The sequence below is a fragment of the Castanea sativa genome, chromosome 11 (genome assembly GCF_040712315.1).
Source record: "Castanea sativa cultivar Marrone di Chiusa Pesio chromosome 11, ASM4071231v1".
In the NCBI taxonomy this organism is placed as follows: domain Eukaryota; kingdom Viridiplantae; phylum Streptophyta; class Magnoliopsida; order Fagales; family Fagaceae; genus Castanea; species Castanea sativa.
In genome coordinates this window covers 59206518-59228824 of record NC_134023.1, presented here as the reverse complement: position 1 = coordinate 59228824, position 22307 = coordinate 59206518, and the positions used below count along the sequence as shown (strand labels likewise).

The 22307-nt window shown below is 33.7% G+C and overlaps 2 protein-coding genes and 1 pseudogene across 2 annotated transcripts; 2 read left to right on the top strand and 1 right to left on the bottom strand.

Annotated features, from left to right (window-relative positions):
- The first annotated feature begins 353 nt into the window (after positions 1-353).
- LOC142616826 (putative LRR receptor-like serine/threonine-protein kinase At3g47570) lies at positions 354-5700 on the top strand (annotated as a pseudogene).
- A 102-nt stretch (positions 5701-5802) lies between these two features.
- LOC142616825 (putative inorganic phosphate transporter 1-8) lies at positions 5803-6628 on the top strand. The gene is made up of 2 exons (XM_075789592.1): positions 5803-6200; positions 6559-6628. The coding sequence occupies exons 1-2, from the start codon at positions 5803-5805 to the stop codon at positions 6626-6628; spliced, it is 468 nt and encodes a 155-aa protein (XP_075645707.1).
- A 2951-nt stretch (positions 6629-9579) lies between these two features.
- On the bottom strand, positions 9580-13581 carry LOC142616823 (uncharacterized). Its single transcript, XM_075789591.1, has 3 exons — positions 12143-13581; positions 10702-11278; positions 9580-10254 (listed from the first exon to the last, which is right to left on the bottom strand). Exons 1-3 carry the CDS (start codon positions 13579-13581, stop codon positions 9580-9582), a joined length of 2691 nt encoding a protein of 896 aa, XP_075645706.1.
- Positions 13582-22307: the final 8726 nt, after the last annotated feature.

Below are 22307 nucleotides of genomic sequence, written 5' to 3'. Positions count from 1 at the left end.
ACCACTTTGTCTTTTTGCAATATTTAGATCTATCCAACAACCATTTTGAGTGTAAGGTACCAACGGAGGGAGTTTTCAAGAATATCAGTTCAATGTTTATTAAGGGAAATGGAAAGCTTTGTGGGGGTACACATAAGTTTAAGCTTCCTAAATGCAATTTTGAAAAACCTAAGAAGAGGAAGTTGAACCTTACATTGAAGTTAATGATATCTATCTTTTCTGGACTTATTGGAGTTTCTGTGATTCTGTTACTTCGATATCATTTTTCTTTAAGAAAGAAAAGAAAAATGCCTCAAGTGACGTAGGAAATTTGCTTTTGAATTTATCTTTCCAAAGTCTCCTAAATGCAACCAATGGGTTCTCTTCTAAATTTAATAGGTGTGGGTAGTTTCGGGTCCGTGTATAAAGGAATTCTTGATGAAGGTAGATGTGCAATTGCAATCAAGGTGCTTGACCTTTTGCGTTATGGAGCTTCCAACAATTTCAAAAGTAGAGTGTGAGGCTCTATGAAATATTAGACATCAAAATCTTGTAAAGGTGCTCACATCATGTTCTAGCATTGACTGTCAAGGTCATGATTTTAAGGCTTCAGTAATGGAGTTCTTGGAAAATGGCAACCTAGATGAGTGGCTACATCCAACTCCAAGAATAAATAAAACTCTTGAGGAACCAAGGAGTTTGAGTCTTCTTCAAAGATTGAATATTGCCATTGATGTTTCTAATACATTGGATTATCTTCATCATCATTGCCAAACTCCAATTGTTCATTGCAACCTCAAGCCTAGTAATATTCTTCTTGATGCTGAATTGATTGGACATGTAGGTGATTTTGGCCAAGGAAGAGTTCTTTCTAGTGCCATCCAAGATTCTTCTCATAACCAATCAAGCTCTATCGGGATAAGAGGAACTGGTTATACTCCTCCAGGTAAATATCATTGTCATTTCTTATATTTAATTGTTTTCCTTTTCCCATAATATTCTATTATATTATGAAGCCTTAAAGGGACAATTTTAACATGGATGTACTGTAGCCAGAAGAACGAATTTTATATAACTAATTTTCTATTTATCTTAAATCTTTTTCTTATTAAATGCCATTGAAAGTTCTCCTATTAATACCAATGGGTTATGTATCTTCTCCTCTATCTGACACAAAACAAATGTTCACATCACATATATGTTAAGTGTAATTGCAAAGTATGGAGTGGGGAATGAAGTCTCAACTTATGGTGATGTCTATAGTTACGGTATATTATTGTTAGAGATGTTCATAGGAGCCAAAAACCTATTGATAACATTTTCCAAGATAGCTTAACCCTTCATAACTTTGTTAAAGCAGCTTTCACTACGCACACAAAAAAAAAAAAGGTCCTATAGCCGCGTTTTTTGCCTTTTTTGTAAGCCACGTTTTCAATTGTGGCCTAAAACCCGTAACTATAGATCCTACCCTTCTTTGTGATAGAGAAGAAGGGGAGACAAGGGTAAATGACATAACTCGTAATAAGAGCCAAAATGGAAGTCCAAAAATTCAAGAATGCTTGACTTGTAAACTTGGAATTGGAGTAGCTTGTTCAGTTGAATTCCCAAGTGAAAGGATGAACATGGGTGCTGTTATAATTGAGCTACACGCAATTCGATAGAAACTTCTTGAAAGTAATCTTCGCAGACAAAGGCTTGAAGCCACAGGTAAATTTTGTGTCTTGTTAGATGTTGGTGCAAACACAATAATAATGGAAATAACACAACGAGAAACTAAATAATACTTCTAAATATTATTAATTTAAAGTGAAAATTAAACAACACTATTTGGACTAAGATGCGACACTCGTTCTCTTTAAAGAGATTCAAGCCCTTGGTTGGCTAAACTTTGTAACTAGTGTAAACCTTCTCTAACTTGTCTCCCCTATGATACAATATCCTAACAAGTTTCGTATGGCTAGAACAACCTCTACACAAAGTGTTCAAGTCCGAAGCTCCACTAGAAAGAACGCCCTGCCTTGCCAAGAACCTCTCTATTTTTTTTAGTGTTTATTTGCAATAACTTGGATTGGGTCTAGATGAGTTTATTTGTAGGCTCAATGGGCCTCACGAAATTACTACCCAAATTAATATGATAAATTAGAAATGGGTGTTACAAGATTAATTGTTAGATATTAATCTAATGGGCTGGAGTTACAAAATTAATAGTGAGATAAGGAGTTTCTAAAGAATGTATAGTCCCAAACGGATAGTCCATTAAGTGGGTTAATGGCTTTTCATTTTCCATAATAAAAATGGAGTATTAATGAGGGCCATTTACTCACCAACGGACATGATAATTATTCTGAATGGGCTGTCAAGTAGGAGGATCCAAGAGGCTGATTCATTTCCATTTTTGACATCTCCACTCTTCACCTCCCCCTTGCACACGTATCTAGCCCAATATCTGAGTCAATTCATATTAGTCCATTAATCACCACAATTAAAAAGAACAAAATAGTCTTTCTCCTTTTCAATGCGGGATTAAACATTTTCACTAACTCCTTATCTTCCATATTCACTCTCACATCTTTACATTTATATTGTAAAATTTATTCATTTTAATTAATTAATATTAAAATGCTCCAACATTAGGCATTATAATTTGGTAGGACATCCATATAGTAATTAGAAGACACGTGTCTTTATATTAGTATTTTCAATTTTTTATTTTGGCAAAGCAGAAAAGATAACTATTAATTAAAATAAGATTAAAATTTTAACTTACAAATTAAGTTATTGATAATTGCTATCTTTTGAATTCTTTTTATTTTAGGGAAAACGTCATTTTAGTATAGTATCATTTTCTGAAGTCCAAAGCTTATTATTTACAATATTGAAATTATCTTCCTTCACTACAGGTGCACGAGGATTATGGTTTATTCACATGGTTGTTATCATGATTTTCTGCTTATGATATATAAGATTGGAGAAATTTATAATCAATCTTATTGCTTCCCTGTTGTTGTCATGTATTTTTGTTTTCTTCTGTATCAAGTATGTAAAATTTTCATCATTAATAAACTTTGTGTTTTAATGTACTATTGAAGATCTTATAGCTAAAGCTTTATCTTTATCCTTTTTTCTTTTTTTTTTTTTTGAGAAATTTATAGCTAAACAACTATTCATAATATAGACCCTATTGAATTACAATCTTGAGAAATTTCAGGGCTGATATATGAAGACTAAATTTTTGCATAGAAACATGGATTTTTCCATGCAGCCTCAACTATATTTTCTCTTGCCTTCTGTTATGTATGTTTACTGTTTACCTTCTAATTGGGTTGTCTTTGTCAATACGTAACAAAAAGGGGGAGAAATAAATGAAATTTGGAACATGTTTGAAAAATGTTTTTAACTGTTTTTATTTTGGGGGGATGAAATTGTTTTTGAAAATGGGAGAAAATAAAAGTTTTTTATTTATCTAACTTAGGGGTAAAGTTAATTTGCATATATTTTACTTGCTGTTATTGCATATTTGTTAATTGTTGTTTATCTGTCTTTATTTCCACACATGCATTGATGTGCTTTTTTGAGTGTTTCAGGAAAGACAGGTACATTCCTATCAAGACCTTCTGCCTTTTCTTGCAACTTTTGGGTTAGAAGTCTTAGATTGGGTTTTGTGATGTATTTGGGCATTTTATTGTATATAGGCATTATGTTGTATGTAAGTTTTGTCACAAATTGCCAAATGGAGAGATTGTTAGGATTTGAGTTTGTAGTGTTGGCAAACCATGGCAAAAAGTAAGTCTCATTGAGTTAGAATGGTGTATTTTCAAGTCCAAGACAAAAAACTCAAGTTCAAGATGAAAAAAGTGAGATGCAATCTGGTTCTCTCGATTGCTCTCAACTGCTATTCGATTGGTCGAAAGTCGCAAATTAGAAAAAAATAGTAAACGTAAAAAACCTATAACTTGACCGTTTCAAGCCCAAATTGCAATCTATTTTTTACAATATTTAAAGGACATTATAAGCTAATCCTAAGAGGGTTTTTTTAGAAAAAGGAGAGTGCATATTGTGCCTCCAATTGTAAATCTAGGGTTTTTGTACCCAAAGCTCTCTAAAATCTCTACCGGTAATATTCTTTCAAGAAACTCAAGATCTAATGTTGTAAAAGTTGCTACATACAAGATAAATAACTGTTGATGGCCTAACCCTTTGAGTGGGATCTCAGAGTCACAAACATTGGTGTTTGTGTTAAGCAAATTCAAATAGAAGAGTCCATAGAGTCGGAGCTGCATGTGGTTATATGAGTAAGTACTACAAGAGGTAGCTTAAGATTTTAGGGAGAAGATCTATTGTAAACTTCCGTTCTATCATAGTAAATTTGTTTACCCTGAGGATAGATTAGGTTAAATCCTCCCCAAGTTTTTTACCTTGAAACTGTTAGTTTCATTGGTTTTCCTAGGTAATCATATCTCTTGTCTTCTTTACTTTTTTGCACTTAGTGATATGATTGTTTGTGTTTAACCTAGATCTGAATAATAAACCTAAGTAACTACTTAGTTAATTAATTAGGTTGAACAAATCTAGTTTATAGGGGTCTAAAAGAACAAACAAACACTATGTGCGGCTTTTTTGTGTTTGCTATATTCATTCAATAGTGTCGCTTGCTTGCTGTGATATTATTCTCTTATTGTGTCCCCCTTTGAATTATATTTGGGGTTTTTCTTTTCATACTTACAAATCCATCTAATCTTGATGGAGGTCCCTAAAAGAGTAATCTTATTCTGATCCAAATTAAGGATGATTCTCCCTTCAACACTTAAGAATGGGCTATGACGCATGGGTATGTGTTGTGGATTCTAATTGGCAATGGTCTAATTCTAGGGAATTTTAACAATTTTAACAACTTGTATAATTCAAAATTAATTTCATGAATGTTGACGGAGTAATGTATCAACAAAATTTAATTTTGGTTAATCTTAACAATTTAAGGTTTAATTCAATTAATATGGTGAATTTAATTTCAACAATTGAAGATGTAATTTTAAGTTATTTTGTGAGTTTCAACCATTCAAAATCAATTCAAATTAATTTTGGTGAATTTTAACCAATTAAAAAATGTAATTTAGAATAACTTTGTGACGTTTAATAACTTAGGTGTAAGTGAAATTGAATTTTCATGAATTTTATTTATTGAAGGTGTAATTCCAAATAATTTTAGAGAATTTAATTTCAACAATTGAAGATGTAATTTTAAGTTATTTTGTGAATTTCAACCATTCAAAATCAATTCAAATTAATTTTGGTGAATTTTAACCAATTAAAAAAAATGTAATTTAGAATAACTTTGTGACGTTTAATAACTTAGGAGTAAGTGAAATTGAATTTTCATGAATTTTATTTATTGAAGGTGTAATTCCAAATAATTTTAGAGAATTTCGATTATTCAAATTCATTTAGGTGAATTTCAGTCATTCAAAAAGCATTTCAAAATAAATTTAATAAATTTGATCCATTCAAAATGTAAATAAACTTTGATGGAAATTTTGTCCTTTTTTTTTTGTGCACTTGAGCTTTTGTGTCCTTTTTTTTAGGCAAAAATACAAAACTAACCCTTTAACTTTCACATTTTTTCATTTCAGTCCTCTAACTTTTAGTTTTGTCAATTTAGTCATCTAACTTTCAATTTTTGTCAATGCAGGGCTCCATTACATGGCTGTTAGTGGCTGCCGTTAGAACTACTAAAACGATGTCATTTTGTACTTTTTTAAAATTTGAAATTAAAAGAAAATAAGAAAAATCTGAAAAAAAAAAGACATTAAGGGGAACCAAGAAACGATGCAAGGGGAGCAAGACAAGCCAAAGTATCAGGTCCCACCTGGGGTTCTGTCAGCTATAGTGACGATTGCTCTGTTGGGCACCACGATTGGTCAACTGGTGTTTGGTAGACTCGGGGACCGAATAGGAAGGCAACACGTGTATGGCATAGCATTGATGATAATGGTGCTGAGCTCACTGGGCTGTAGCTTTTTGATTTGCAAATTGAGAGAGTGTGTTATGGTGAGCCTCTCGTTTTTCAAGTTCTTTTTAGGGGTTGGGATTGGTGGCGACCACCCTTTGTCGGCAACGATTATGTCGGAGTTCGCTAACAAGAGGACATGTGGTGCCTTCATAGCCGCTGTGTTTTCGATGCAAGGGTTTGGAATCTTGGCATCATCGACGGTTACAATGGTCGTGTGTGCCATATTCGAGCATGTGTCGAAGTCAAACTACCCCTTGCGTCATTTCTTGGTTCCCTTAATTTTTTTTTCCCATATTTTTCTTATTTTTTTTAATTCCAAATAAAAAAAAGTGCAAAACAGTGTCATTTCAGTGGTTCTAACGGCAACCACTAATAGCCATATAACGGAGCCCTATATTGATAAAAATTGAAAGTTAAAAGATTGAATTGACAAAACTAAAAGTTAGAAGACTGAAATAAAAAAAAAAAAGTGAAAGTTAGAGGGCCAATTTTGCATTTTTTCATTTTCTTTAATATTGGGTTCATGAGAATTGGGATTTTGAAGTGAACCAATTGGTCTTATCTGGGCCCAGGTACGTGGTTTATGTAGTTGCTTGCTCAATTCAGTTTGGCCCAATCACTTTTGACCAAATGCCAGTTTAGAATTGGGCTCATCATGGATCAAGCCTAATGTTAATCTAACCAGTAGTCAATGTGTTTGGGACAAACCTTGCTTGGTTTGACTAGACTCATTTGGGATCGGACTTAATCTTATGACTACATTTTTCCTTTTTCCTTTTTTTTTTTTTTTTTTTTTTCATCCAACTCATTTTTCATATAAAAAAAAAATGGCAGAAACAGTGGGAGCGAAAATGCTCCCATCAGATTTCCAAGTTTCACATTATTTTATTTTGTGCTAATAAAAATAGAATATGAGGTCTTATAGTTGTACCTAGATCATATATTAGGATTTTTGTTTAAATTTTAATTTTAATAGGATATTAAGAATTGTTTGCTTGAACATAATGCTCTCAATTGCGGTCATCCTACTCTTCTTAAACCACTAAGATTTTAAACCCCATTCCACTTTCACGTTATATGTTGTTTGTAAACTTGGCATAGATTGAACCATTCTCTTGGAAAATTTTAGAGGAATAACAATTGAGGAATTAGTGTAACTAAGTAGTCAGACTTGCGTGATACATGAAGAAATTTGGTGTTATATATTTTTTAATGTAAAAAATGAAAATAGTAAATGAGACTCAGTAAATGTTAGTCCAAAACCCTTTTAAAATGATGTAATTGGAGTTCCAAACATTACACCAAAAAAAGTGATATAATTGGACCAAATGGACTAGATGGGACCGATTTGACCCAAATGGATCGAAGTGGACTAAAACAGACTGAATGGGACCGATTGGACTGATGTCGACCAAATAGACCAAAATGGGTAGAAGTGGACCAATAAAAACCTACTGTCATTTTTACCATGAAGTATTTTCCCACCCGTCTATTTGCAACAACTAACAGCCAACATGCAGCACAAAGAAAATAAACCTACTTATAATAAAGACCCTAACTAAAAAGGTATACATAAATTGTTAAGAGTCTTGTATTTCATGAGTATTATCGCCTCTCTTTTATTAGAAGAACTATGATTCAAAGTGTTCAACAAACCATCCCGCCATTTTTAGTAACTATCAAATTATCAACACAACAAAAAAAAAAAATGTTCTAAATATTTAGATTTTTTAAAAAGAAAATACATAAATTTAGATGAACTCCATTAAAGGTACAAAAGTGAAACAAAATCACAAACAAAAATGGAAATAAGAAAAAGAATATCATCAATACTCCAAGTAACACATACGTGTATGGTACTATATCACACTTAATGTTGGAAATAAAGGAGAGATAATACCTGAATTTTCCTTGGAAATTACACAATTTGATTTACCAAAAAGAGGTGGCGGAGATGAGGCGTGGACCAAGTCATTGTCTTGAGACAAATCATGCCGTCTACGGTATATCCGATGTAATTAGACAAATAGTTTCTGCACGTTGTCCCCAGGATACAACAGCCCAGCCACCTTTGCTGATTATCCTTGCGAGCCTACACTACTCGTAGGATATAAGCTCTCTATAGTACTTTCTTTTCCTAGAAAAATTTTGTAAAAGAAAAAATGTTTTTTTTGAGTAATAAGAAGCAAAAGATGGTTAGTGTTTAAAAAATATTGTTTCTGAAAAGTTTGTAGCTTTGTAATTCAAAATAAAAGTGTATCTGATCTATTTTTTTCTTTTCATATATATATATATATATATATATATAGCTAGACACGTTGCTTGTCCTTAGCTAAAAATTTAAATACGTTTGCTATCCTTAAAAGCTTTAAATGATCATAAAATTTTTGAAATCAATGCCTGAGTTAATAGCTTTCTTGTTATATATAAATATATATATTATATATAACCGGTCAAAACTTTCCTTTTTTTTTTTTTTTTTTAAGTTAGTACGTTGAGGCAGACAAAACAAGTTTGTCTTTTTAGTTTTAAGATGCCTTTTAAAAATGACAGCCCCTACGTGGCTGTCATTTAAATACTAAATAATGATATCCTTTGAAATTTGACTATACACAATAATTACAACCAAGAATGGAAAGTACTATATAATGCTATAATCCATCAACTGTAAATTATATAAATATATAGTTGTACAATATCTTATACTTTCTATCTATACCGTTACTATTAAATATATTAAAAGAAACGTTTTAAAGCAAAAGTTTATAAAGGAAAGTATACTAAAAGTTGGCAATATATGGTATTAAAATTCACATTAATTTTCAGAGATTTTCTAATTAAAACCATTGACAATAGCTATTCAAATTTTGAATTTTCAAAATTTAGCAATTAACGCATTTGACATTAAGGGATAATTGATTTCCTCAATTCACATAAATGAGTATTAAAATTAATATGATATTTTTTATAAAAATATCCAACAATCCCCCACTTATTTTTATAAAAAACAAATAGATGGTAAGAACAAATTTTTTTTTTTTTTCTCGGTTAAGTAGAACATTATGCATAATGAGAGTGCCAATGGCTTGAACCCTCATTTAGTGTTTCAGCAACATTGTTCCAAAGTTAATAGTGATCTAAGTCTTGAACTATAACTTTTTCTATGGATACAAAACATTACATCACACACATAATATTCCAGTACTCTACTACGAGCTTTTAAGCCAGCACATTACGGCCTTGTGCTTTATCCCAGCATTCATGAGCTATTTAGAGAACTAGCCCCATTCTCAAAGGAAGCGGCCTCACTTCCATGCTCACTTAGGTGTGGCTATCAAGGATGTTCTTGTAACTCTAACATCCCACTCATAAGAGCTATAGTCCACATTAAGAGTTTTTAATAAATAAAAATAAAAACTCATCCTATATAACGTTACAAGATACATGCACGCACACCATAGGGAGGGACATGAGTATTATTACTCATACATATATTTAGTGCATGTTAATCAAACTACTCTATGATTAGTTTTTCCCTTTGAACCTAGTTCTTGGGATCTCCAATCCCTAGGTAGGGTATCCTCATAGGTAGTTTATTCTTCTTTGGGCTTAAGTCCCATCCCCCTCGATGCTATCCAGATCTTTTCTCTAGCTAGAGCTTTAATTAATGGATCCGCAATATTATCATTTGTACTAATATAATCAACATTTATGGTACCATTGTTTATGTATGATCTCACAGTACTGTGTTTTCTTCTAATAGATCTGGATTTACCATTATAGTATTTGTTGCGCACTCTAGCAATAGTGGCAGTACTATCACAATGAATTAAGACAGGTGAAATAAGTTTCTCCCACGTGGGAATTTCAGATAATAAATCTCGTAACCAACCCGCTTCTTCACTAGCTGAAGATAAGGCAATTAATTCTGCCTCCATGGTGGATTTAGCAATAATCTGTTGTTTTTTAGATTTCCAACTTATTGCTCCACCACCTATAGTAAATACATAGCCAGTGGTAGACAAAGAATCACCTGATAAGGTGTTCCAACTAGCATCACTATATCCTTCAAGAACAGCAGGATATCTTTGATATAGCAAACCATAGTGCGCAATTCTTTTTAAATATCTCATTAATTGAGTCATGGCATTCCAATGCTCAAAATTAGGTTTGGTAGTAAATCTTGCTAGAACTCCTACGGCATAAGCAATATCAGGTCTAGTACAATCAGTAGCATATCTAAGACTTCCAATAATACTAGCATATTCCTTTTGATTGTAAATATCATTTTCATCTTTAGTAGGAAAAAGATGCACACTAGAGTCAAAAGGAATACTTGCAGGTTTACAATCAAAGTAATTATATTTTTTCAAAAAATTTTCTATATAATGAGATTGATCTATAACTATGCCATTTGAAGTTCTAGAAATTTTCATGCCAAGAATCACGTTAGCTTCTCCTAAATCTTTCATATCAAAGTTATTTTTAAGAAGCATTTTGGTAGCATTTATAATATCCATATTAGGACCAAAAATTAGAAGATCATCAACATTTAAACAAATTATAACATGAGCATCATCAAAAGTTTTATAATATATACATTTGTCACTTTCATTTGTTTTAAAACCATTAGAAAGCAAACATTGATCAAATTTCTCATGCCACTGTCTAGGTGCTTGTTTTAAACCATATAGAGATTTTAATAATTTACATACCTTATGTTCATTACTTGGCATTGTAAAACCTTCTAGTTGGTCCATATAAATTTCTTCTTCTAAATCTCCATTTAGAAATGCCATCTTTACATCCATTTGATGTATCATCAAATTATGAATAGCTGCTATAGCAATCAATAATCTAATAGACGTAACTTTAGTAACAGGAGAAAAAGTGTCGAAAAAATCAATATCTTCTTTTTGTTTAAAACCTTTAGCTACAAGCCTTGCTTTGAATTTTTCAATAGATCCATCAGGTTTTAATTTTCTTCTAAGTACCCATTTACATCCAATTGTTTTACAACCTGGAGGTAAATCTACAAGTTTCCAAGTATTATTAGAGATAATATAATCCATCTCATCATTGATGGCTTCTTTCCAAAAACCTGAATCAGGAGAAGATAAAGCTTCCTCTAAGGAAGTAGGGTCACCTTGTAAATTATACACATAATATTCAGGACCAAAAATCTTTTCAATTCTAGGTCTTTTACTCCTCCTAGGTTCAAACTCATATTCATTAACATCTTTTGACTTAGATGTTGAACATTCAAAATTCTCTTGTTGTTCAAAACCCCCACTATTTTTATATTTAAATGGAAATTTATTTTCATGAAAAATTGCATCTCTAGATTCAATTATTGTATTATTATCAATATCAAAAAATCTATAAGTTGTGCTATTTAAAGAATAACCTAAAAATACACATGTAGAAGCCTTTACCCCAAGTTTAGGTCTTTTAGGGTCAGGTAGCCTCACATATGCTAAGCAACCCCAAACTTTGAAAAAATTCAGATTTGGTTTATATTTTTTCCATAATTCAAAAGGAGTTAAAAAAGTCTTTTTATGAGGTACTCTATTCAAAACAAAATTTGAAGTTAAAATAGCTTCACCCCAAAAATATTTAGGAGCCCCAGAACTAACAAGCATAGCATTAGTTAAATTTATAAGAGTCCTATTTTTACGTTCAGCTACTCCATTTGAAGATAGAGAATAAGGGGCAGTAGTCTCATGAACAACACCAAGAGATTGAATATAATTATTAAGACCAAGAGTATCATATTCTTTTCCTCTATCAGTTCTAAACCTTTTAACCTTTTTATCAAAAGTATTCTCAACTTCTTTTAAGAAAATTGATAATTTTTCAAAAGCATCACTTTTATTTTTCATAAGATAAACATATGAATATTTTGAAAATTCATCTATAAAGGTTATAAAATACCGATTACCTCCACGTGTCAAGTGTCCTTCAAATTCACAAATATCACTATGGATAAGCTCTAGTAATTCAGTATTTCTTTCAATTAATTTATGAGGCTTTTGAGTAATTTTATTCATGCTACAAATTTCATATTTTTCAAGTTCATTTTCAAGTTTAGGAATTAAACCTAAATCACTCATATTTTTCATATATTTATTATTGATATGACATAATCTACCATGCCAAACATTCACACAAGAAACAATATAAGCAAAACTTGAATTTTCATTCATCTCAACATTAAGTTTAAACATGTCATCACAAGCATAGCCTTTGCCAACAAACATTCCCTTTTTAGAGAGTACATATTGATCAGCCTCGAAGACTTGTTTGAAACCAGCCTTATTCAACAAAAAACTAGAAACTAGATTCTTTCTAATGTTAGGAACATGAAAGACATCTTTGAGAGTGACTTCTCTCCCAGAAGCAAATTTGAGAAGCACCTCTCCAATACCCACAACATCAATGGTATGAGAATCACCAAGCATAATTTTCTTTTTCTCATCCAAGATGGTGTAGGTCTTGAACCAGTTTTTATCATAACAAACATGTCTGGTTGCCCCAGAATCAATCCACCACCCTCCTAAGCCTTCGAGAATATTAATCTCGGTAACCATAGCCACAAGAGGCTCTTCAATGACATTGGCTTGAGCCATAGGCCCATGTTTTCGAAAACGACAATTTCTAGCCGAATGTCCAAGCTTTCCACATACAAAACATGCATAATTGCTATTATTAGTGTGGTTGCCATTATTTGGAGCATGCTTAGGATGGTGTGCTTGGTTCTTTCTTTGATTAGAGTGGGTCTTATGTTGAGGTTGATTTTTGTTTGGCCTACGTTTGAAGTTCCTTTTCTTAGGCCTTACATAGTCATTATTTTTTGCATTGGCTTTTGGCATGTTTTCATTTGAAGAGATAAAATTTACCTTAGGACCATTTGCTCCATGAAGTTCAACAGTTTTGTCTTGGTTTCTTGCCTCTTCCTCCACTCTCAAACGGGTGATAAGGGATTTAATGGAGAGTTCCTTTTGCTTGTGTCTCAGAACTTTGGCAAACTCCTTCCAAGATTCAGGCAGCTTGTCAATGATGGCTGAAACTTGCATTTGTTCATCTACACGAATGCCTTTAGATCGAACATCTTGTGCAATCATTTGGAGTTCATAGGATTGTTCCACCACGGACTTGCCTTCAACCATCTGAAATCTGAAAAATCGGCTACATGCATATTTCTTGGATCCAGCTTCCTCTGTATCATATTTTTGATTCAATGCCTTCCATATCTTTTTGGCTGATTTGTAAGCTTGATCATAATAATCATACAAATCATCAGAAAGACAATTAAGTAAATAATTTCTACAGTAAAGATGATCCTTATCCCATTTCTTAACATCTTTTTCATGTTGAGAAAGATCTTCTTCAGTCAATTGTTCAGATTTCTTTTTCTTTGGTTTTTTCTCAGTTAACACATAAGCCACATTCAAAAGAGTAAGATAAAATAAAGTCTTTTGTCTCCACCTCTTAAAGTTAACACCACCGAAGCGGAATGGCTTATTAAGATCACCCGCTTCAGAGGAATTAGACATAACATTACCATTTTCCAAGGATGATTTTGTGTTCTCCATATCGATTTGTCTAAAATTGTTGGAAATAAAGGAGAGATAATACCTGAATTTTCCTTGGAAATTACACAATTTGATTTACCAAAAAGAGGTGGCGGAGATGAGACGTGGACCAAGTCACTGTCTTGAGACAAATCGTGCCGTCTACGGTATATCCGATGTAGTTAGACAAATAGTTTCTGCACGTTGTCCCCAGGATACAACAGCCCAGCCACCTTTGCTGATTATCCTTGCGAGCCTACACTACTCGTAGGATATAAGCTCTCTATAGTACTTTCTTTTCCCAGAAAAATTTTGTAAAAGAAAAAATGTTTTTTGTGAGTAATAAGAAGCAAAAGATGGTAAGTGTTTAAAAAATATTGTTTCTGAAAAGTTTGCAGCTTTGTAATTCAAAATAAAAGTGTATCTGATCTATTTTTTTCTTTTCATATATATATATATATATATATATATATATATCGCTAGACACGTTGTTTGTCCTTAGCTAAAAATTTAAATACGTTTGCTATCCTTAAAAGCTTTAAATGATCATAAAAATTTTGAAATCAATGCCTGAGTTAATAGCTTTCTTGTTATATATAAATATATATATTATATATAACCGGTCAAAACTTTCCTTTTTTTTCTTTTTTTTTTTTTTAAGTTAGTACGTTGAGGCAGACAAAACAAGTTTGTCTTTTTAGTTTTAAGATGCCTTTTAAAAATGAAAGCCCCTACGTGGCTGTCATTTAAATACTAAATAATGATTTCCTTTGAAATTTGACTATACACAATAATTACAACCAAGAATGGAAAGTACTATATAATGCTATAATCCATCAACTGTAAATTATATAAATATATAGTTGTACAATATCTTATACTTTCTATCTATAACGTTACTATTAAATATATTAAAAGAAACGTTTTAAAGCAAAAGTTTATAAAGGAAAGTATACTAAAAGTTGGCAATATATGGTATTAAAATTCACATTAATTTTCAGAGATTTTCTAATTAAAACCATTGACAATAGCTATTCAAATTTTGAATTTTCAAAATTTAGCAATTAACGCATCTAACATTAAGGGATAATTGATTTCCTCAATTCACATAAATGAGTATTAAAATTAATATGATATTTTTTATAAAAATATCCAACACTTAACTAACATTTTTCTTTTCTTTTCTTCACTTTCTTTCGCTTTTTTTTCAACGTATATTGTCCTTCCTTTTCTTGTCCAGTGTAACATTGTGTTTGTGATCCATTTGATCCAACCACAGCTCATCAAACCCCAAATTAGAGATTGATAATAAATATAAAAATTGGTATCGGTTCCAATTGTGTGATGCAAAAGTAGCAAAAGATGTCTTAACTCTTTAAGAAGCCCGATATCCCAAATGGGCACTGGCTCTATTGGGCCATAGGGAAACATATCTCTTTTGCCGAAGGGCGTAGTTTCCCATTGATAGCCCATATGATCCCAGAGACATTCCAAGGGCTAGAGTAGTGGGCAAGCCCTACGGTTGTAGAGAAAATCCAACATGTAAGGAATATTTGATACCTACAGACTAAACTGACTGGAAGCAGCTAACCCTATATATGCAATGTATTCCCCTTGAATTCCTAAAGCCCGTATGTATGGAACTTTGTTCAATACATGGGCCTCTATTTGTAGGCCTTAAGCATATGTTTGGTTGGGATGAAAAGAGTGGGGATGGAAAATGGGGGAGAGAAATGAATTTTTCATTGTTTGATTGTGGAGTATAGTTTGTTTTAAATAATTTTGAGCTCAAATTTGGATTATAACACTTAAACTGGTTGAATTTGAAAGCGGAATTTGTATTATGGCAGATCGAATTTTTCTTAAAAATTGTGTTTGCTACTATGCTAAAACTTTACTAAAAATTATTTATGCTAAGTGAAATTGTGACTGGTTTGCAAAAAGTATAGAATGCAGTTTTTTCCACATTCAAACAATTTTTGTTGTATTTTTACTTTTTAAATGGTTTACAATGTGACTAGAGTATCTCTCCTCTCTGGTCTATAGCTTCTATTACGGAAAACAATATTAGATCCTTACATCTGTCCTTTCCTCACGGAATGCATTGCATTTTCGTGGGAAACCCAAAAAAAAAAAAAAAAAAAAAAAAATCAGCATAGTCTCCCAAGTCCTTGTAGTGCTCTGGGTTAGGTTATACTCACTTTATTGCGCAGGTCTGCGATTAGTATGTTATAATATATGTATAACATTCTTCAAAAAAAAATTATATTGAAGCACTACATCAAGTTATAGCGCTATAGAAATTTTAGTTAGAATAATAATATTTCCTATAACTTTCTTCCCTTATTTTAATTCTAGGCGTCTATGCACTTTTAGTCACTACATTTAGACGCTTTTCCATTTTGGTCCCTACATTTTCATTTTACCACTTTTAGTCCCTAAACCAATTAACGCGCGACATTTAAGTCATTGCCGTCAGCCAACAAACGAAAAAAACATATGTGGCTGACGGAGAAATAAAATAAGGTTATTTTTTTACACGTGGCATGCCCCACTTCGACATGTGGCTTTCCCACCCCAAACCCAGTCACAGGTATGTCACGCGAGGCACTCACCAACCAATCTGGTGCGTAGACACTAAAAATCCCCAAATCAGACTTGAATCCCTAGAATTACCCTCTCTGTCTCTCTTGAACCATCAGCCTCTCTCTCAAATCACCATCATCAACCATCTCTATCACTTGAAGCCACCATCATCATCAACCATCTCTCAAGATCTTCAACCACTTCGAAGTCTCTGATCAGATGGAAGCTAGCTCTTCAACTAGTTCAAGCTTGAGAAGGAGAGCTCCATTGAGGTGCTATTATGCTAAAAAACCATTGTTAGTCATTTTGTGGACAACAAACAACCCTGGCAAAAGGTTTTATGGTTGTCCAACCTACTGGGTATTTCAATTTGAGTATTTTGTTTTACTGGGGTTCAAATTTTATTTTGTTTTTTTGTTTAAATTCTTCTTTGGTGGTGGAAGTTTATTTTTCAATTTTCTTGTGTTTCATTGTTAAGTGCTTGGTTCACATTTTAGGTTGGGCGAATGTGTAAATTCTTCCAATGGTGTGATGATGAGATATGTGAACATGGTAAGGTGCTTATCCCAGAGCAAAGGCAACGGATTATCACACTAGAGGCCGAGGTTGCGAGTTGCTACAAGAGAGAGAAGTTTTACACTGTAGCTTTGGCATTCTTATTGATATTTGGGATTTGTCTTTGTAATTGCCCGTTTGGTTAGATAGGTAGTGGAAGTTCAGTTAGGCAACAAGTGGGAAGTGAGGAAGTGTTTATGTTTGGTTAGGTGGGTGGTGGAAGTAATTGTTTGGTTAGCATGTTACATAGATGGGGGAGTTTCAATATCCTGTAATTGCTAATGTATAGGGCTGGCAGTGTGTAAACTTTTTGGTTAGGTAGTTAGCATGGAAACACATGCTGGTCTTTTTTTGTACCATTCTTGGAATGAAATGAATACCCTTGTTCCTGGATGACTGGACTAGCAATGTGTTGGTGATGTATTATGCAATGGTAATTATTGTAAACTTGCCTAATTAATCTATGAATTTGTGCCTAAATATTGTGAATCTGTGCCTATATACTATGAATCTATGCATATTTACTGGGAAGCATAGTTAAGTCAGGCATACCTTTACTATTTCCTAGCCCAAGATGTATTTGGCTTCAAGGCCCTCGTTATGGGTGAAATTTGCAAATAATGCACCAATTGATTGTTAAATCTTAAAGTAAATAACAATTTGAGCTATTTTCTTGATCCTACTCCTGAAATGAGAAATAAATACTATCCTAGCAAACCTGTCAGTATCTTTTTTTGGGCAAAGGGAAAGAAACAAGGTTTGAAGGAGGAGTAAAACAAACCTGTCAGTATATGTTTTAAACATGAAATATAGAAACTTTATATACCAATGGTCCAAGGATATCAACACATATATACAACAAACCTGTCAGTATCACTAGTGTCAAGATATATAACAAAGCTCAATAAAATATCTAACATAGCATCTTCATTAACAGCTTCTCATTGTTGTGAAAACCAAAATATGACACAAGATTCAATATTAACCTAAACAAAACAAAGGCAATAAAAATAGATCTCCAACTTATCATTAACTGCTCCTCATTGCTATGAGTATTAAAGCAGGACAAAGGGTTCATGTTTAAACAAAAAAACACTTTCTACCATCACTAGAATTACACAAAACAACAGGGTATTGTTCCATAGTTAACCCTATCACACAAACACCATAGTTAACCCAAAACACCAGTATTACACAAACACCATAATTACATAGTTAAGCCAACAACAGGGTATTGTTCCATAGTTAACCCTATCACCATAAATACACAAAACAAGTGACATTCATTAAGCAAAGGAAAAATGAACTTGTTCTCTCTTCATTTCCTTGGACCATGCACAGATGATTGACTCCCACCATGTTTGATTGCTTCCATGTATCTGGATGCATTCTTAAAAGCCTTTAGAGTCTCTGATGTTACCATCCTTTTCTTTTTCTGCCTTGGATTTGGGTTGCTGCTGCTGAAGTTGTGATGTGCACTTAGATTTTGTGTGGTGCTGCCTGATTGGTGTGGTGCAGCTGGAGTGGAGTTGTGTTACTGTGTATAAGAGTGGATGAATGTGCTTTTACTGGCCTGGAATGGATTGGATGAGCTTGTCCTGGCATGAGGTGTTACACTTGGACTGAATTAGTGCATCCTAGTTTGAGATGGTGCAAATTGAGTGGCTGAGCTTGTCTTGGCCTGAGATGGTGCACTTGGCCTAAAGATAGGCATGCTGGACTGAAATGGTGCACTCGACCTGAAGCTGGGCATGCTAGACTGGTATGGTGCACTTGGAGTGGATTGGCTATGCATGCTAGACTGAGGTGGTGCACTTGGACTAAAGCTAAAGCTGTGTATGCTGGCCCGGTATGGTGCAAATGTTGTGGTTGAGGCTACCCTGATTTTGGTTTTGCTGGTCTACAAACAAGAAATTCACACACATTAATATTGAATATTGAAAAGAAACTATTTCACACACATGTCCATATATTACCTTATTAGATGTACTGGTTCTATTTGTGGTGCCTAGCAGTGAGAAGTTTCCTTCAATCTCACCTTTGCAACTTCTTCTATTATGCCCTAACTTACCACAGGCCTTGCATTGCTTAGAGATGCCAAATCTCCTACTTGTTAGCTCATTAGGTTCCCTTGCTCTCTTTTTCTTAGGTCTACAAAGTGGTATTCTTTTGATGGGAAGCTGAACTGCGGTCAGGCCACTAGGTCTCCACATATTCTATCCATCAATTAGTGATATGATTGGCTCATAGCATGCCTTGTATATAGAGACATGGTAACATGGGTGAACATACTACTCAGCATCTTGTCTGTTGAAAAATATGCAGGTGATTGCATGAGCACAGGGTATGCCACATATATCCCACTTCCTACAACTGCAGTATGTTGTGGCTAAGTCAACAGTGAAACTTTGCAAACCATTTTTTACTTTAAACTAGGTCTGCCCTACCTAATAAGCTAACCAGCTACTAGCTGCCAGTTTTTCCTTGTGCAACCTCTTTAGAACTTAACACAAATATCTGATTCTACTCTCAAAATCTTCTCTCGGTTCTCTTGAAACCTAGTCATGAGATATAGTCTAATATACTAAAGTTGCAAGCACATACAAGTACAATGAAACATTAGATATTAATTGCAACACCTGCTAAAAACAGTACCAATCAATGAACCTAATTAACTGTAGGTGATCACAAAGACTCATACCATGCTAATTATAGGCTTTAACCTGAATTTAAGAATCCTGCTATTGAAACTCTCACACATATTGTTTAATATAGTGTCAGTCAAGTCGTCCTCACTAAATATGTGTCTGGCCCATTATGTTGTTGAATGAGCATCCAATCAACTGTGTGCATTAGTATCAATTTCCTTCAACTCATCCATCACCCTATCAAACTCTCCTTTATGAGTTGCCTTGGTTGCCCTCCAAAACATATCTCTAATCAGAACACCAAGATGGTTCTTCCTAAAGTTGTTATAAAGGTGCCTGTAGCAAATCTTATGTTCATACTATGGCCAATTATCAATGTAAATTTGCACCAACTCTTGTCACAAACAGTATCAAAGGAAAATATGTGAAGTTAGTGTCTTAGAGATACAATGAGTAAATGAAGATAAAAACAATCAAATAGAGAATAAACTACACACCGTCTGCTGGTCTGACATAAACACCCATCTCCTATTCTGACCTATGTCTGCAAGTAACAGATTGATGAACCAAGTCCAAGAATCCTTGGTTTCAGCCTCTACTACTGCATATGCAAGTAAGAAATACTCTTCATTAGGATCTCTGCATACTACAGTGCCTCCCTGACTTGTTTTTCAAATGGCAAACATCCAAACCAATGAATGGCCTGCATCCAACCAAAAACCCCCTTTCGCAGCCCTCTAAACATATGTATAGCCTTTCAAAATAAGGAATCCCACACAACAAATCCATCTTAGTTGCTAAATCACCATCATGGAAGGTATGTACCTTCATAAGTATGGTACTGCCAGGACTAGCCCTCCTTAATTCCTTACAATACTCCCACAACTAGTTGTACTATTGTTTATAAGCCCTATCAACATATTCTCGAGCCTTATCCCTAGCCCTACTTGCTTTTCCTACACTTATGTTTAGGGTATAGTTCTCATGGACAACATCTTGGATGTCTCTCAGCTTGATATTAGGCTGTCTTTTCACCTTCTTCGTCAACTTCTTCCCAATGTATGATGAAGTACACTTAGGATTCTTATAACTTCTAGAGCATGTGTGTTCCAATGTCAGTCTCCTTAGTAGGTAGCTCCTCTCCCTTGGCACCTTTGTTAGATAGGCAACGAACTTGTAGTTTTCTTGGCAAATAGCTCTTGTCCTTTACAGATCATTTTTAACAAATCTGATCCCTCATCCACCATGAACTGCATATTTTGTTATAACTTCCTTGAATTGCTTCGGTGTAGTAAACAACATATCTTTATCAAAAGAAATATGCTCAACCTTAGCCACTGGCTTAAACATAGGGAACTTCCTAACTTCCTCTTTTTTTTGTTCCCTTCCATCTCCCACATGTATCCTTTTATCATCCTCAGAATTATCATCACTATCATACCCAAGCTCATCATCAGATGATGATTCCACAAGACTATGCAATTCCTCACTCTCATAATCAGAGTTTATTACATCAGCACCCATTTGGCTTGGTTCAACAACATCATCATCATCCTTACCATCCCAACTGTCACTACTATCTTCAACAAAGTCCCTAACACCATGGTTCAACTCTACATCATCTTCTAGGCCACTTCCCCTACCATCACTTCACACACTATCACTGCTATCACTTATATTAAAGATCTCAGGTGGGTGCTCAGTGTTAGGTTCTTTACCTACTCTCCTTGAACCCCTTTGAGAAGTAGCCACCTCAATGGGAACATCAGCATTAACCTCCTCAATAACAAGTCCTTCACTTACTCTCCTAGCATACACTTGTTCAACATCTACCTCAATTGGCTCATCCTCATTGTTAAAAGTTTTGATCATTAGCATACATGTCATCACTATCATAAAAACTGTAAAATTCACCCCCATCATGGTCATCATGTTCACTGTCATCACTATAATTACTTTCATCATTGTCATAATAACCTATAATTTCTTGCTCCACTGCCAATGGTTGCACACCCTCACTAACATCCTCTCCTTCATCATTTAATATAGGGCCATCTACTGGGTGCTACACATACAGATGAACCTCTTCATAACCCCTAACTAATTCTGTCATGCATATGGCATCATGATCATCAACAATCAAATGGAGATCTGCCATTTCTTGGTCCATACTAGGCATTTTATACCATAGCCTACTAACAAATGTGTACCCAAAGTCCCTACATATACTCTCTATCTCAACCTTGGACCACCTTTTAAGGTCACAATTATCAACTACATCTACTGCACCTCCCACATTTTTTCTAGGATTCTTAGTAAAATAGCCACCGATGCATAGATATGCTGAATAGTTCATCCATTCTGCATGCAAAATAACCCCAAAACCAATTAAACAATGGTAGTTACACAAAAAAAAAAACAGTTATTTAAGAAAACAACACTCATTTACCAACACAACACTTAATGAATTAGTTCACTCTGCATGTAACATACCCCCAAAACCAATTAAACAATGCTAGTTACAAAACAAAATATATATTATTTAACACAACAACACTCATACCTAATAAAATATTCCATTCTGCATGCAAACAACACAACACTCAATAAAGTATTTACCAACATAACACTTAATCAAATATTCAATTAACATTACAACACTTCAATAGTTTTGTCCTACTAAAACAAACATACGCATAGTTATCAACACTTGAATTACACAAAAACCCTCATACAATAATGTTAGGCTTACTTAACTCTCTTCAACAAGAGCACACGGGGAACATAGGGAACACATGGACTACTATGTAAACTACAAACAAACACATGTAGACAAGGACCAACAAACAGTCAAAAGTCAAAATATATAAAAACATTATAGCCCCTACTAGCAGATCCAACCAACAAGCATATTGTAAAACTATAAATAAGGAGAGAGAGAGAGAGAGAGAGAGAGAG

What these genes read in the sequence shown, in the direction of transcription:
- LOC142616825 (XM_075789592.1), top strand. Translation starts at nt 5,803, where the DNA reads ATGCAAGGGGAGCAAGACAAGCCAAAGTATCAGGTCCCACCTGGGGTT. An exon ending in TCGACGGTTACAATGGTCGT is followed by an intron (nt 6,201 to 6,558) that starts GTGTGCCATATT and finishes ATCTGGGCCCAG; the next exon opens with GTACGTGGTTTATGTAGTTG.
- LOC142616823 (XM_075789591.1), bottom strand. Translation starts at nt 13,581, where the DNA reads ATGGAGAACACAAAATCATCCTTGGAAAATGGTAATGTTATGTCTAAT. An exon ending in GTTTCTTGTGTGAATGTTTG is followed by an intron (nt 11,279 to 12,142) that starts GCATGGTAGATT and finishes ATATAAAAATAG; the next exon opens with TGGGGGTTTTGAACAACAAG. An exon ending in TGCCAAGTAATGAACATAAG is followed by an intron (nt 10,255 to 10,701) that starts GTATGTAAATTA and finishes TACAATCAAAAG; the next exon opens with GAATATGCTAGTATTATTGG.